The sequence below is a fragment of the Humulus lupulus genome, chromosome X (assembly GCF_963169125.1).
Source record: "Humulus lupulus chromosome X, drHumLupu1.1, whole genome shotgun sequence".
Taxonomy (NCBI): domain Eukaryota; kingdom Viridiplantae; phylum Streptophyta; class Magnoliopsida; order Rosales; family Cannabaceae; genus Humulus; species Humulus lupulus.
Genome location: NC_084802.1, coordinates 73,461,210 through 73,473,701, shown reverse-complemented (window position 1 = coordinate 73,473,701; position 12,492 = coordinate 73,461,210). Strand labels below are relative to the sequence as shown.

At 47.4% G+C, this 12,492-nt stretch overlaps 1 protein-coding gene across 1 annotated transcript; it reads left to right on the top strand.

The window, feature by feature from the left end:
- Positions 1-11,480: 11,480 nt before the first annotated feature.
- LOC133805951 (uncharacterized mitochondrial protein AtMg00860-like) lies at positions 11,481-11,951 on the top strand. The gene has a single exon (XM_062244098.1). The coding sequence runs from the start codon at positions 11,481-11,483 to the stop codon at positions 11,949-11,951; it is 471 nt and encodes a 156-aa protein (XP_062100082.1).
- Positions 11,952-12,492: the final 541 nt, after the last annotated feature.

Here is a 12,492-nt window from a genome sequence, read left to right as displayed (position 1 = left end):
CCAGATCCTGGGGCCGAACCACTATAAATTGCTGTGTTTTCTTTACTTTCGTCATTATATTATTTTCTTTATATTCGTCCATATCATTCATATTTTGACTCTGTGTCAGTTGGCCAAATCTTGGGTCAACATTCTGGTGCTTTCATTGAGAGGACAATTCATTGCTGTTAAGAAAACTGATGGCGAAAGCAGGAAGGAAAGCTGGCCAAACTGCCGCCGCTGCACCGTCAAATCCACCACCTCCTCCTCCACCCGCAAGCATGGCGGAAGATGAGCCACAACTAGATTTTGAAGAGGAGAAAATGGACGATGCGACGCTGAAGAGCACCTTGGGCGCATTGCAAGAAGAATTGGCTAGTCTGAGGGCCAATCAAGAGACTGCCGCAGAAGCCATGGCAAGGCAGCAGCAGGAACTTGATCGTCAGCGGGCGGAGTTGAGCGAGAGACAAGCAGAGGTGGATCGCCGCCAGACTGAGGCCATGGCAGCCCTCGAAGCAGCCTTGCTATTGACAAGAAATCGGGCCGCACCTGCCTCGCAGCCTAACCAACTTGAGAATGGGCCACCTCAGGAGGGTCCCAATCCTAGCCCGCCAATCCATCCTTCAAGTCCGCAAAGGCCCTAGCAGCCTCAGATGCCCCATGATGACGTCCCACTGGACCTCGAGGCAAATCCACCATCCCAAGCTGCTCGAGGTAATCCCCCGCAGCAAAGGCAGAATAGGGCCGAACGACAGCCTCGTAGTCTTAGACGCCGTGAGAATGATGGGCCACACCAAGCGAACAGAGGTCACTACCCTCCTAGTAACAGGAGGAACTCAGAGTTAGGCTCTGCGGTCCGTGGACCCCCACGGCATGATAATGCACGGGGACATCGCGACCAGCGCAGGCCACCCTCTAACGCTCGGGGCGTTTCTGCCAGAGACGGGGATAGAGGGAACAACCAATCTTACCACAGCCAATCAAGGTTCAAAGATGGCCACGGATACAACGAGGCTGACTCAGGCAAGGGCAATGCTGATGGGAGGAACGAAAATAGAGGTAAAAGCAGGAGCCAAATACCTCAAGGTGACCAACCAAATAGGCAAGATGCTGGGGGGCAACCCAGGAAAAATAATGTCTTCAACCGACTCGGAGGTAGCGAGCAACAGAGAAGGGAGGAAGACCTAAGGGACATACTCAATGATCGTCGAGAGAAGCATGGTGAGAACATCCCCCCAGCAGCAGAGACCACAGCTATTCCTACTGCATTGCAAGCTCAGATAGACGCACTGAATCAGGCTGCGCAACAGCTGGTCGGAGGAAGAACCTCTTACATCGACCACGATAGAAGAAAGGGCACTCCTTTTGTCCAAAGGATAGCCAACGCAGAGAATCCCAGCAAGTTCAAAATGCCTACGCTCCCGAACTTTGATGGATACGGGGATCCCGTCTCGCATGTGAATAAGTTTGAAATCCAGATGGACATTCAAAAAGTGTCCGAAGACGCTCGGTGCAGGATCTTTCCTGCAACACTTTCTGAAGCCGCGCAGGAATGGTTTTTTAAGTTCCCACCTGCAAGCATAGTTTCCTGGGAAATGTTCGTAAGGGAGTTCTACGGACAGTTCTACGCGGGTCGTGTCCACCCGACCGAAGCAAACCAACTGGTCGAGATCCGCCAGCAGGACGGAGAGTCAGTGAAGGACTACGTCCAACGATTTATGAGGGCGGCGGCTGGAGCAAAAACAGTAGGAGACGAAGGCAAGATGATGGCCATTACCGCAGGGGTAAAGCGTTGCTCTCCCCTCTGGAAGAGTCTCCGAAAGGAAGGAGTTAAAACGACCCAAGAGTTCTTGGATCGAGCCGATCGTTACATAAAGCTCGAGGAAGCCATTGCTGACGATGGGAAACCCTCGAACAAGGGTAAAAAGGCCGCCGAACCTTCCAAAGCCGCCAATGGGTCCAAACCTGATGGCAACGACAAAGGCCATAAAAACGGCAACGGTAATGGCAAAAATGGTGGGAAACGGCCATATAACGAGCCTTCCACCTCCGACAATAAACGCGCCAAGGGTAATCGTTATGAACCTAGGTTCACTAACTACACTGCCCTCATCGAGTCTCGGGGAGAGGTTTACCAGGCCACAAGCTCTAGTGTGCCTTACAAGAAACCTGGGCCCATTCGAAAAGACATTTCGAAAAGAGACACCACCAAGTTCTGCCGTTACCATAACGACTACGGACATAACACTAATGAATGCAACCAGTTAAAAGACGAAATCGAGTTCCTTATAAGACAAAGACACTTGAGAAGGTACGTACGGGCCTCGGGAACTTCCCAACGAGAAGCTCCAGGTGGCAACGAGCAGACGTCTACACGCCAGCGCTCGCCACCATTACAGCCTGCCCCCGTAGCCGGAACGCTCTTAACCATCTGTGGAGGCCCGCACCTCGCGGGAAATAGCGGAAAGGCCAGAGAACGATATGCTCGAACTCTACGCCACGGCCAGAACATCGAAATGATGACTGTGGAGGACCGCGCGCCGAAAAAGGCTCGCTCAGAGGAGTACGGGATAACCTTCTCTGAGGGCGATGCCCAGCACGTCCGGTTCCCACATTCCGATCCGCTGGTCGTGGATATCCAGATGGCCAATATGATGGTAAAAAGAGTACTGGTCGATACAGGAAGTTCAGTGAACATCCTGTATAAATCAACGCTGGAATGCATGAAGTTGTCCGTAAAGGACTTGGAGCCCTGCAATCAAACCATATACGGCTTCTCTGGAGAAGGACTCGCACCAGCCGGAATGATCAAACTCCCAGTAACAACGGGTACAATGCCTGCCTCAAGGACACTACTCGCCACTTTTGTAGTGGTCGATTGTCCTTCAGCGTATAACGCCGTTATTGGAAGACCCATACTGGTTGAGCTGAGGGCCATCATCTCCATGTGGCACCTAGCCATGAAGTTCCCAACAGACGCAGGGGTAGGATGCGTTTTGGGAAACCAAAGGGAAGCCAGGGAGTGCTACAATGCCTCGATCACAAAGGCAAAAAGTGGAGCGTCGAGGAGCGCTACCCCAGAACGATTGCAGATGACATAAGACAGTCAAACCCAATCAGGTGGTAAAGTCACCAAATAGGGTGTTGCCCAAAGTGAGGATATAGATTTGGATCCTCGCTTTGGGGATTTTGAAGAAAATATAGGACCCATCGAGGACCTGGAAGAGGTCCAACTCGATGAAAAAGACCCAACCAGAGTCGTAAGGGTTGGGAAGAATTTAGAACCTACCACAAAGCAGGCACTGGTGAGATTCTTGCAAGAGAACCAGGACGTTTTCGCCTGGTCGCATAAAGACATGGTTGGGATAGACCCTGCAGTAATCAGCCATGTCCTGAACATAAACAAAGCCTTTCCACCGGTGCAACAGAAAAGAAGGCTGCTCGATAAAGATAGATCAAAGGCCTTAAAAGAAGAAGTCGAAAGACTTAAAGAAAATGGGTTCATCAGGGTAGCGTTTTATCCGTCGTGGGCCTCAAATCCGGTGCTGGTCCCCAAGCCTAACGACAAGTGGCGGACCTGTGTGGATTTTACAGACCTCAATAAAGCCTGCCCAAAAGACTGCTTCCCACTCCCGAGGATCGACCAGCTAGTCGATGCAATTGCAGGACATGAGATCCTCTCGTTCATGGATGCGTATTCGGGTTACAACCAAATCAGCATGCACCCCCCTGACGAGGATCACACCAGCTTTCGGACCGATACGGGCTTGTATTGTTACAAAGTAATGCCCTTCGGACTGAAAAACGCAGGTGCGACTTACCAACGACTGGTCAACCACATGTTCAAAGAGCTAATTGGGATAAGCATGGAGGTATATGTGGATGACATGCTCGTAAAGTCCGAAAGGGCAGAAGGGCATGTGAGGGATTTGCAGAAATGCTTTCACGTGTTGAACAAGTATCAGATGAAATTAAACCCCCTCAAATGTTCCTTTGGAGTCGGATCAGGGAAGTTTTTGGGGTTTATAGTAAATTCAAGAGGAATCGAAGCCAACCCCGACAAGATAAAAGCCCTGATCGACATGAAGTCGCCGAAGAAAATCAAGGATGTACAAAGCCTGACCAGAAGGATCGCTGCCCTGAGTAGATTCATCTCAAAATCAACTGACAAGTGCGTTCCATTCTTCAATCTACTCAGGGGAAATAAGAAGTTTGAATGGACGGATGACTGCGAGCAAGCATTCCAGACCTTAAAGGCTCATATGTCGCAACCTCCCATCCTATCAAAACCAATCGAAGGAGAGACTTTGTATATTTATCTGGCAATTACCGAAGTTGCTGCTAGTGCGGTACTGATACGGGAGGAAGAAAGCGTACAGAAAGCTGTTTACTACGTCAGCAAAAGGATTATCGGTGCAGAATTGAAATACCCATCGATCGAAAGATTAGCACATTGCCTAATCCTAGCCTCCAGAAAGTTGCGTCCATACTTCCAAGCCCATCCTATCACAGTTCTGACCGACCAGCCCCTTCGGCAAGTCCTCCAAAAACCTGAGGCGGCTGGACGACTATTAAAATGGGCAGTCGAATTAGGACAGTTCGATGTAACTTATTCACCACGAGCAGCAATAAAAGGGCAAGCCTTGGCCGATTTTATTGCGGAGTTCACCGAACTCCCCAACAGTGAGCTGTGCAAACAACCTGACGCGCCCATGCCTCAAGACGAGACTCCTTCGTGGAAGCTATTCACGGATGGATCATCCAATGAATCCCACGCAGGAGCGGGAGTGATATTGATAACGCCCGAAGGGCATCGATTTCACTGCGCAATCAGGTTTGACTTCGCAGCGTCAAACAATGAAGCAGAATACGAAGCACTCCTCGCTGGACTGAGAATGGCCAGGGATATGAGTATAAAAGCGCTCGATGTTTACAGCGACTCTCAGCTGGTCGTGAATCAGGTCCTGGGAGAATATCAAGCGCGAGGATTAAAGATGATGGCCTACCTTAACAAAATGAAAGATTTGCTAGCCCAGTTTACAAAGCACACCATTCAGCAGATTCCGCGAGACCAAAATTCGAATGCAGACGCCTTGGCCAAACTTGCAAGTGCTAAAGATGCTGACACCTTGAACATAGTCCCAGTAGAGAGATTAAGTAAACCAAGCATTGATGTGGTCGAAGCCAACATGGAAATTCGTACAGAAGATACATGGATGACTCCTTACCTGGAGTATCTGACAAATGGGGCATTGCCAGCAGATAGAAACAAGGCCAGAACTCTGCAAAGACGGGCTGCTAGATACATACTGCTCGACGGTGTTATGTATCGAAGAGGATATTCAATGCCACTGCTCAGGTGCATTACATCAGAGAAAGCTAAGGAACTCATGAAAGAGGTGCATGAAGGCTTTTGCGGAGATCAATCTGGGGGGCAGAGCTTGGCGAAAAAAGTTCTTAGACAGGGCTATTTCTGGCCAACAATGAACGAGGATTCAATGGAGTACGTACGAAGGTGTGATAAATGTCAAAGGTTCTCCAAAATCCCACGAGCAGCTCCAAACGAGCTAAAGCAGATGCAGAGCCCGTGGCCTTTCGCAATATGGGGAATAGACTTGATTGGGTCACTGCCAGCAGGAAAAGGAGGAGTAAAGTACGCAGTCGTGGCAGTCGATTACTTCACGAAATGGGTCGAAGCTGAACCACTCGCAACTATCACGACCAAGAAAGTTCTCGACTTTGTCATCAAGAACCTGGTATGCCGGTATGGTTTGCCCAGAAAGATAGTATCAGACAACAGGACCCAATTTGACAGCGACCTGTTCACCGATTTCTGCGAGAGGCACGGAGTTATTAAGAGTTTTTCTTCAGTCGCGCACCCCCAAGCGAATGGGCAAGTCGAAGCTGTAAACAAAACCCTCAAGGACACCCTGAAGAAAAGGCTTGAAGAAGCTAAGGGAGCGTGGCCAGAACAGCTACTTGAAGTCCTCTGGTCGTATAGAACATCTCATCGAACAGCGACGGGGCATACCCCATTTTCCCTAGCCTACGGCTATGAGGCAATGTTACCTGTCGAGCTAGATCCCCCCTCACATCGGCGTTTGACTTATGATCAGGACGCGAACAGCCAGTTGATGATGGAGTCCTTAGACTCGATCGATGAGATAAGAGAAAAATCTCAACTCCGAGTTGCTGCTTACCAGCAAAAAGTCGCCCGGTACTTTAACTCCAAAGTTAAAGAAAGAAAATTCAACGTCGGAGATTTAGTGCTACGACGAGTTTTCTTAAATACCCGCGACCCCACTGCTGGCGTACTCGGACCTAACTGGGAAGGACCTTACCAGATTGAAGAAGTCCTTCACCCAGGAACCTACAAACTTGCACGCTTAAACGGAGATCTCGTTCCGCGCTATTGGAATGGAGAACACCTGCGCAAATATTATCAATAAACAGCCCTTCTTAAAGGACTGGCTTGTTTAAATTTATATATTAATTTTTACAAGTTTTGCAAAGAGGGTTAGCCACGATGTATGGCTAACTGCTCGTATATGTAAGATTCTATTTCAGAATCACTCGTAAAGACATGTTAGTCCATTTTTAATACGAGATTATAAGGGACTGTGCTCAGCCAGTCATTCTTGCCAACCTTTTGTGAATTTACATTTGCAAGTATTTGTTCATTACGTGTGTTGTTTTGTTGTATCACAAGTATCATTTTTCCACACGAACAGGAATGCTCGAACAGGCCATGGTCAAGGCAAGTGACCAAGGACCTAAAGCTCCTCGATCACTTGGGGGGCATATAAGGCACATCGATAGCAAAGCATACTCTCAAGGTATGTAAACACATGAACAAAATGAGTGAAAGCATGCTACAGTACTTAGTGTATTCTTCAAAATTTATGTTTTGTTAAATCATGCCAAAGTACTATGCTAAGTTCGGTCATACGGACAAATGTTATAATAAGTAAAAATATTATAGCACCAAGAGTTAAGCTTTTACACCGCAAGCATTGCTGCTTGGATGTAACTGTTCAAATAAAAAAGATTTACTGCCCGTGCAGCAAAGTTTAAAAAGAAACTATTGTCTTTACATCACGACCCGTGGGTCGCATGTTCAAAAAGAAAGAAAAATAGTTAATAAAAGTTAAGAGGCCTGGGGGGCAGGAGGGTCCTGGGCAGCATCCTGGTCAGTCACTTCCTCGATGGTTTCTTCTTCCAAACCAACGACGCTTGGGGTTGCAGGAGTCGCAGCTCTTGCCTCCTCTTCAGCCATCTGAGCAGCGCACCGGGCCAACTCCGCAGCTCTGACTTCCTCTGAAAGGTAGCTAAAGTCAGCGCCCTGATTGTGTTTCTAGAAGTTATAGAAACATCGGAGTGTGGTCCTTTTATACTTTTCCAGATTCTTGGAGTTGTCAAGCTCCAACTGCTGCACCTTGCCCTCAAGAGTGGCAATAGTATCGTCCTTAGTCTTGACTACCCCCTCCAGATGCTTGATCTCGCGGAGATGAGTTTTGTTGTACGACCGGTACTCTTCCCTTAGCTTAACCGCTGCATCTTTTGCAGCTTCGGCCGCGGACAGTTTGGTCACCGCTGCATCCCTCTCTCGGACCACCGTCTCCAGCTCCTTAGCATGCTTAGCCTCAGTAGCAGAAAGCTCCTCGGCCACCTTCACCTGATGTTTCTCGAGGACTTTGGCCTCGACCTGTTCAAAATAAGCCTGGGCTCGGGTGCGAGCGGTAGTAGCATAAAGTAAGGCTTGTGAACGAAGGAAAAAGAAGTTAGGACCTATCACGAGGTCTAAAAAACTAAAAGACTTAAAGAATAAAGAAACACTTATGCTGGAGATCTCGTTCAGAGTCCTGTTCAGGATCTGATCGACCGGTAGCTCTTCAGCTTGGATCATGGCGGTCCCAACACGCTCACCTTTCCCTATGCGTTCAAGTCGGTCTTTAGCAGATCGGATGGCACGGCTCACAAGCTTGGCCCCATGGGCCTCTTCGCGAGAAAGCTGCTCCCTAGCAGGCGCAGCTGGAGGATTGGACCGAACAGGAGTGTTTTGCCGTTCAGAAGGAGCTGGAGGAGGGGTAGGAGTTCGCCCAGTGGGCACAGGACTTTGCCCAGTCGGTGTCCTCTGAGGAAGGTCTTCTGGTCGACTCTTCTTGGCTGAAGGGCCTTGACTGGTTTCACCAGTTCGCTTCTTTGACCTCCGTTGAAGTTGAGGGACTTCCTCTTCCTCTTCGGCCTGGTACATGTCAAAAATGTTGGGAGTCGACATATCTGCATAAAAATAAACACAAGAGGTTAGTAAGGGAAGAGAAAGGTGAAAGTAAGTAATACAACAGAAAGAAGATAATAAAGTGAATACCCGAGCTACAACTACTGGTCGCTACACTATTGACTCTATTAATCATATACTCATTTTCTGGCATGAAGAAGTCTGGCCCTAGATTTGGAGCATATGTAAAGTTACCATCCCCGTCAAACATATGACAGGGAATTGGCAAACCATTTAAAAGCGAAATAACGTTACCATTGTCATCAGAAGACTCTCCCAAGTCAACAACAGGCTCTGTGGCTTTTTCTTTCCCCTTGCCTTGGGGAGCAGAAGGCCTTTCTGCAGAAGGGCTGCCCGTGGGTTCCTGGATCGTAACTCCTGTAGGCCTCCTCCTGGGAGAAGGAACAGGAGGTTGCTGCTCGGGAACCCCCTCGGCAGTGGCTTCGTCCACCACGGACCCTCTATTTTCATGGCGAGGAGCCAGGAGGCCAGATGACCTCAAGTTCTTTTCAAGGATTAGGGTCTTGACGCTTTTCGCTGCACCAGACATCCTGGCCAGGGCATCCGATCTCAACACCATGTCTGGTGTTGGAGTCGGACGTAACCAGGGGCCTGAAAAACAGGTCAAAATTGAGAAAAAATGAAAGAGTACACTCTGGGGAAAAGTATCGACCAGCGAAAGACAAGCTCTTACCTCCTCTCGCGAAGGCCAGGTTGTTACTGGCTATGTTCGGAGTAAAGAAGTACTCCTTATTATAATGCCCCACGTTCGAGACATGAGTAGTACCACTCAGGAACGTCCGGCCGATTTCCTGGTGACAGAAGTGGAAAAAGCCCGTCCCGTTGTGTTGAGGATTGGACTTGAGGTCAAAGAGGTAGTTAACCTCATGAGGTGAAGGTTCTGGCCATTTGTTAAGTTTGTACAGGACATAGAGTGCAGCTAACATCCTATATCCGTTAGGGGTTATTTGATAGGGAGCGACGCCGAAATAGTTGGCCACCCCTACAAAGAAAGGATGAAGAGGGAGATAAGCCCCCGCTTCAATGTGATACCGGGACCAGGCGCTGTTCGCTCCTCCTGGGCGGTTAGCCCTCTGGTCCGCAGTAGGACGTGTAATGGTTACCCCCGTAAGGGGGAATTTTCTGAAGCAGTTGGCGACCATCCGAGGGGTCATCGAACTAGCCGGGGGAGTGTACCACTCGACATCAGGCGGATTCCTATGACGAGGACGAGCCCTAGTTTGGATATTAGGGTCAGGAACGAGATTCTCTCGACCACTGGTCGAGGGAGCCCCCGCCTGCAAGCCAGGCTGAGCAGGAGAAGTAGGGTTACTTTCAGATTCAGGCCTTTTCTTGCCAGAAGACTTTGAACGGGCCATTGGAGGAGAAGAATGTGGTCTGGAAGAGGCTCGTGAGAAAGGTATCTGGTGAATGTGATCGTTTGGTTGTTCTTCTCCCTCGAGCAGCTGGGCGAGGAGGTCATCGTCGATGGGTCTCTCACCTCCCCACAAATCTGGCATTAAAATCTGCAAACAGAAGAATGGGGAGGTGAGGTCAGAGGAGTCTAGAAGGCTTTTAGAATAACGCTGGTCGAGTATAAAGGCTAAGCCTTTATACAACAGCATTCTAACAAGAAACTAAGTCTTTCTATGCAAACAGTTTAAAAAGTGGATCAGAGGGTGGAAGTGAAAAGTTTTCCTGAAAAGCTTTTTCGACTCCCCTTAGGGCGGAAAAAATTATTTTCAACTGGCTTAAAAATCAAAATGCTACTTCGATTCTACGTCCTAAAAAGCACTGATCCTGGGTTTTAAACCAACTCATAAGCCTATTCTGCCTACAAAAATATTCTATCTACGGCCGCTTAAAAAACCAGAAGCCAAGAGACTCAAACAGTACACCATTAAAAAGCATGCACCACGAGAAATTAGAAGCATGAGGTTTCAAGAAACTTACCAGGGAAAATGGTCGTGCGAGCTTCGGGAGTCAAGAAGCCCACCATTTGAGTCTTGAAAGCACAAGAGAATGTTCGCCAGAGAAGGTAAAGCTCTGGTTTTTAGGGTTTTCAGCGGAGCAGTGGCGTGCGTGAAAAGGAAAGAAATGGCTCTGGTGATCTTATATAAGTTTGTCTCTGATATTCAAAAGGCGTGATCATTGATTTTCCTTTTTCGAAGTATGGGGAAACATGATAGCCGTCAAAAGTGTTTCTGGGGAACTGAAAAGCCATGATTAGACAGGAGTGGTTTGCTTTTTTCAAGAACACACGAAGGGTCCTGACACGTCAGGAGGGGTTACCGAAGAGTCATTCGTTCAAAGTTCATTTACTGTTCGTAGTAAATAAACTTTGGGGGGAAAATGTTATCAGGTAAATTAGCATTTGTGACATGGCAAATAATTTCTTGATACGTGGCTGACACCTGGAAGCATCTGCTAGAGTATCGACCAGGGGACACACCAGAAACAGGAGAGGCCTATCTTTGCCACGACCAGTCTGGTCGGTGGTTTCGCTAGCAGAGCAACATTTATGGGAAGATCTTTGTGAATCCTGAATTTATCTCATGCAATCTTTTGAATATCCCACCATTCAGGGTATAATATCTGCAACAATATTCTGTAACCCTCCTTGAGCCTATAAATAGCAAGATATAGCTCAAGGGAAGGGGACTTTTTTTTGGCTAAAAATTCATAGAGAGATAGAATTTCTCCTAGAAAACTTGTATTGCTTTTGGTGAAGTGCTGAAACTCATTGAACCCAAGTTCTCTTATCACACTTCTGATTTCATATCAATATAATTCTAAGTGGACGTAGGTCATTACCAGATCCTGGGGCCGAACCACTATAAATTGCTGTGTTTTCTTTACTTTCGTCATTATATTATTTTCTTTATATTCGTCCATATCATTCATATTTTGACTCCGTGTCAGTTGGCCAAATCGTGGGTCAACACCGTCCTTGATGAGTTATTAGATGAATTTGATCGTGTCTTAATTTTTTTCTAAACTTGATCTCAAATCAGGTTATCATCAAATCTATGTGAAGAGGGAGGATGTACACAAGACAACATTCCAGACCCACAATGGCCATTATGAATTTTTGGCCATGCCCTTTGGCTTGACAAATGCACCTGCCACCTTTCAATCACTCATGAATGACATCTTTTGACCCTATTTGTGGAAATATATCTTGGTGTTTTTCCATGACATCCTTGTTTACAGTAAGTCTAAAATGGAGCATGTGGAACATTTGGACATGGAATTCAGCATCCTTTCACACCACCAACTCTATGTTAATAAGAAGAAATGTGCTTTTGGGAATAAGGAGATTGCTTACATGGGGCATGTCATTTCTCAAAAAGGGGTGGTTGCTGACCCCAAAAAGATCCAAGCCATGGTGGAATGGCCCACGCTTACGACACTCAAACATCTTAGGGGATTTCTTGGCCTAACAGTGTACTACAGGAAATTTGTTGCAAGCTATGCATGGATTGCCCGATCACTCACTGATCAGCTTCATGAAGACCAATTTGGATGGAATTCAGTTGTTGAAGATGCCTTCCAAGCTCTCAAAATTGCCATGATTTCGGTCTCAATCCTCACTTTGCCTCAAGCTTCGAATGTAACAAGGCATTCCAGTCTTCCATTCTCTAATCCTGGGCAATCCCTAATTTTCCCTAACATACTAAACCATTCCATGTAGAAAACGTGCTTTCACCTTTCATCTTCCTAGATGGCATCTGTTGCTTCTAGTACATACTAAAAACTTCACTAGGCCTCATCACTGTCCCAACGACTAACCTGTAAACTATACCCCTTCATGTGAAAACTAGGAGCCATAGATCTGTCAGAGGTTCCTCTTTTCCTATTACCGAGCATCTTCCCTTTACTAAATCCCACATATGGAAATACCGTCATCCGCATTTCTTGCCCTACGGCATTCGCGCTTATATCTTAAATAACATGGCCCTCCCTGCTGCCTAAACATAGATGAAAATCTAATGCACTGGAGCATCCCTGATGCTCTGGGCCATCCCAGAGTTTAATCCTTAAATGAATCATCATTCCCAGCTACATTTGCTTGTATCAACTTCCATAGCAGATTGGCCAACCCACCAAACTTATTGACATACGTTGTCGTTGTCTTGCCATTCAAGACCGAGTTCATAATCTCATTAGTCTCCGCAGTTCAACCTACGTCATAGTAATCTCTTTTATCAAATCACTGTCTGAATTCCTCCCAA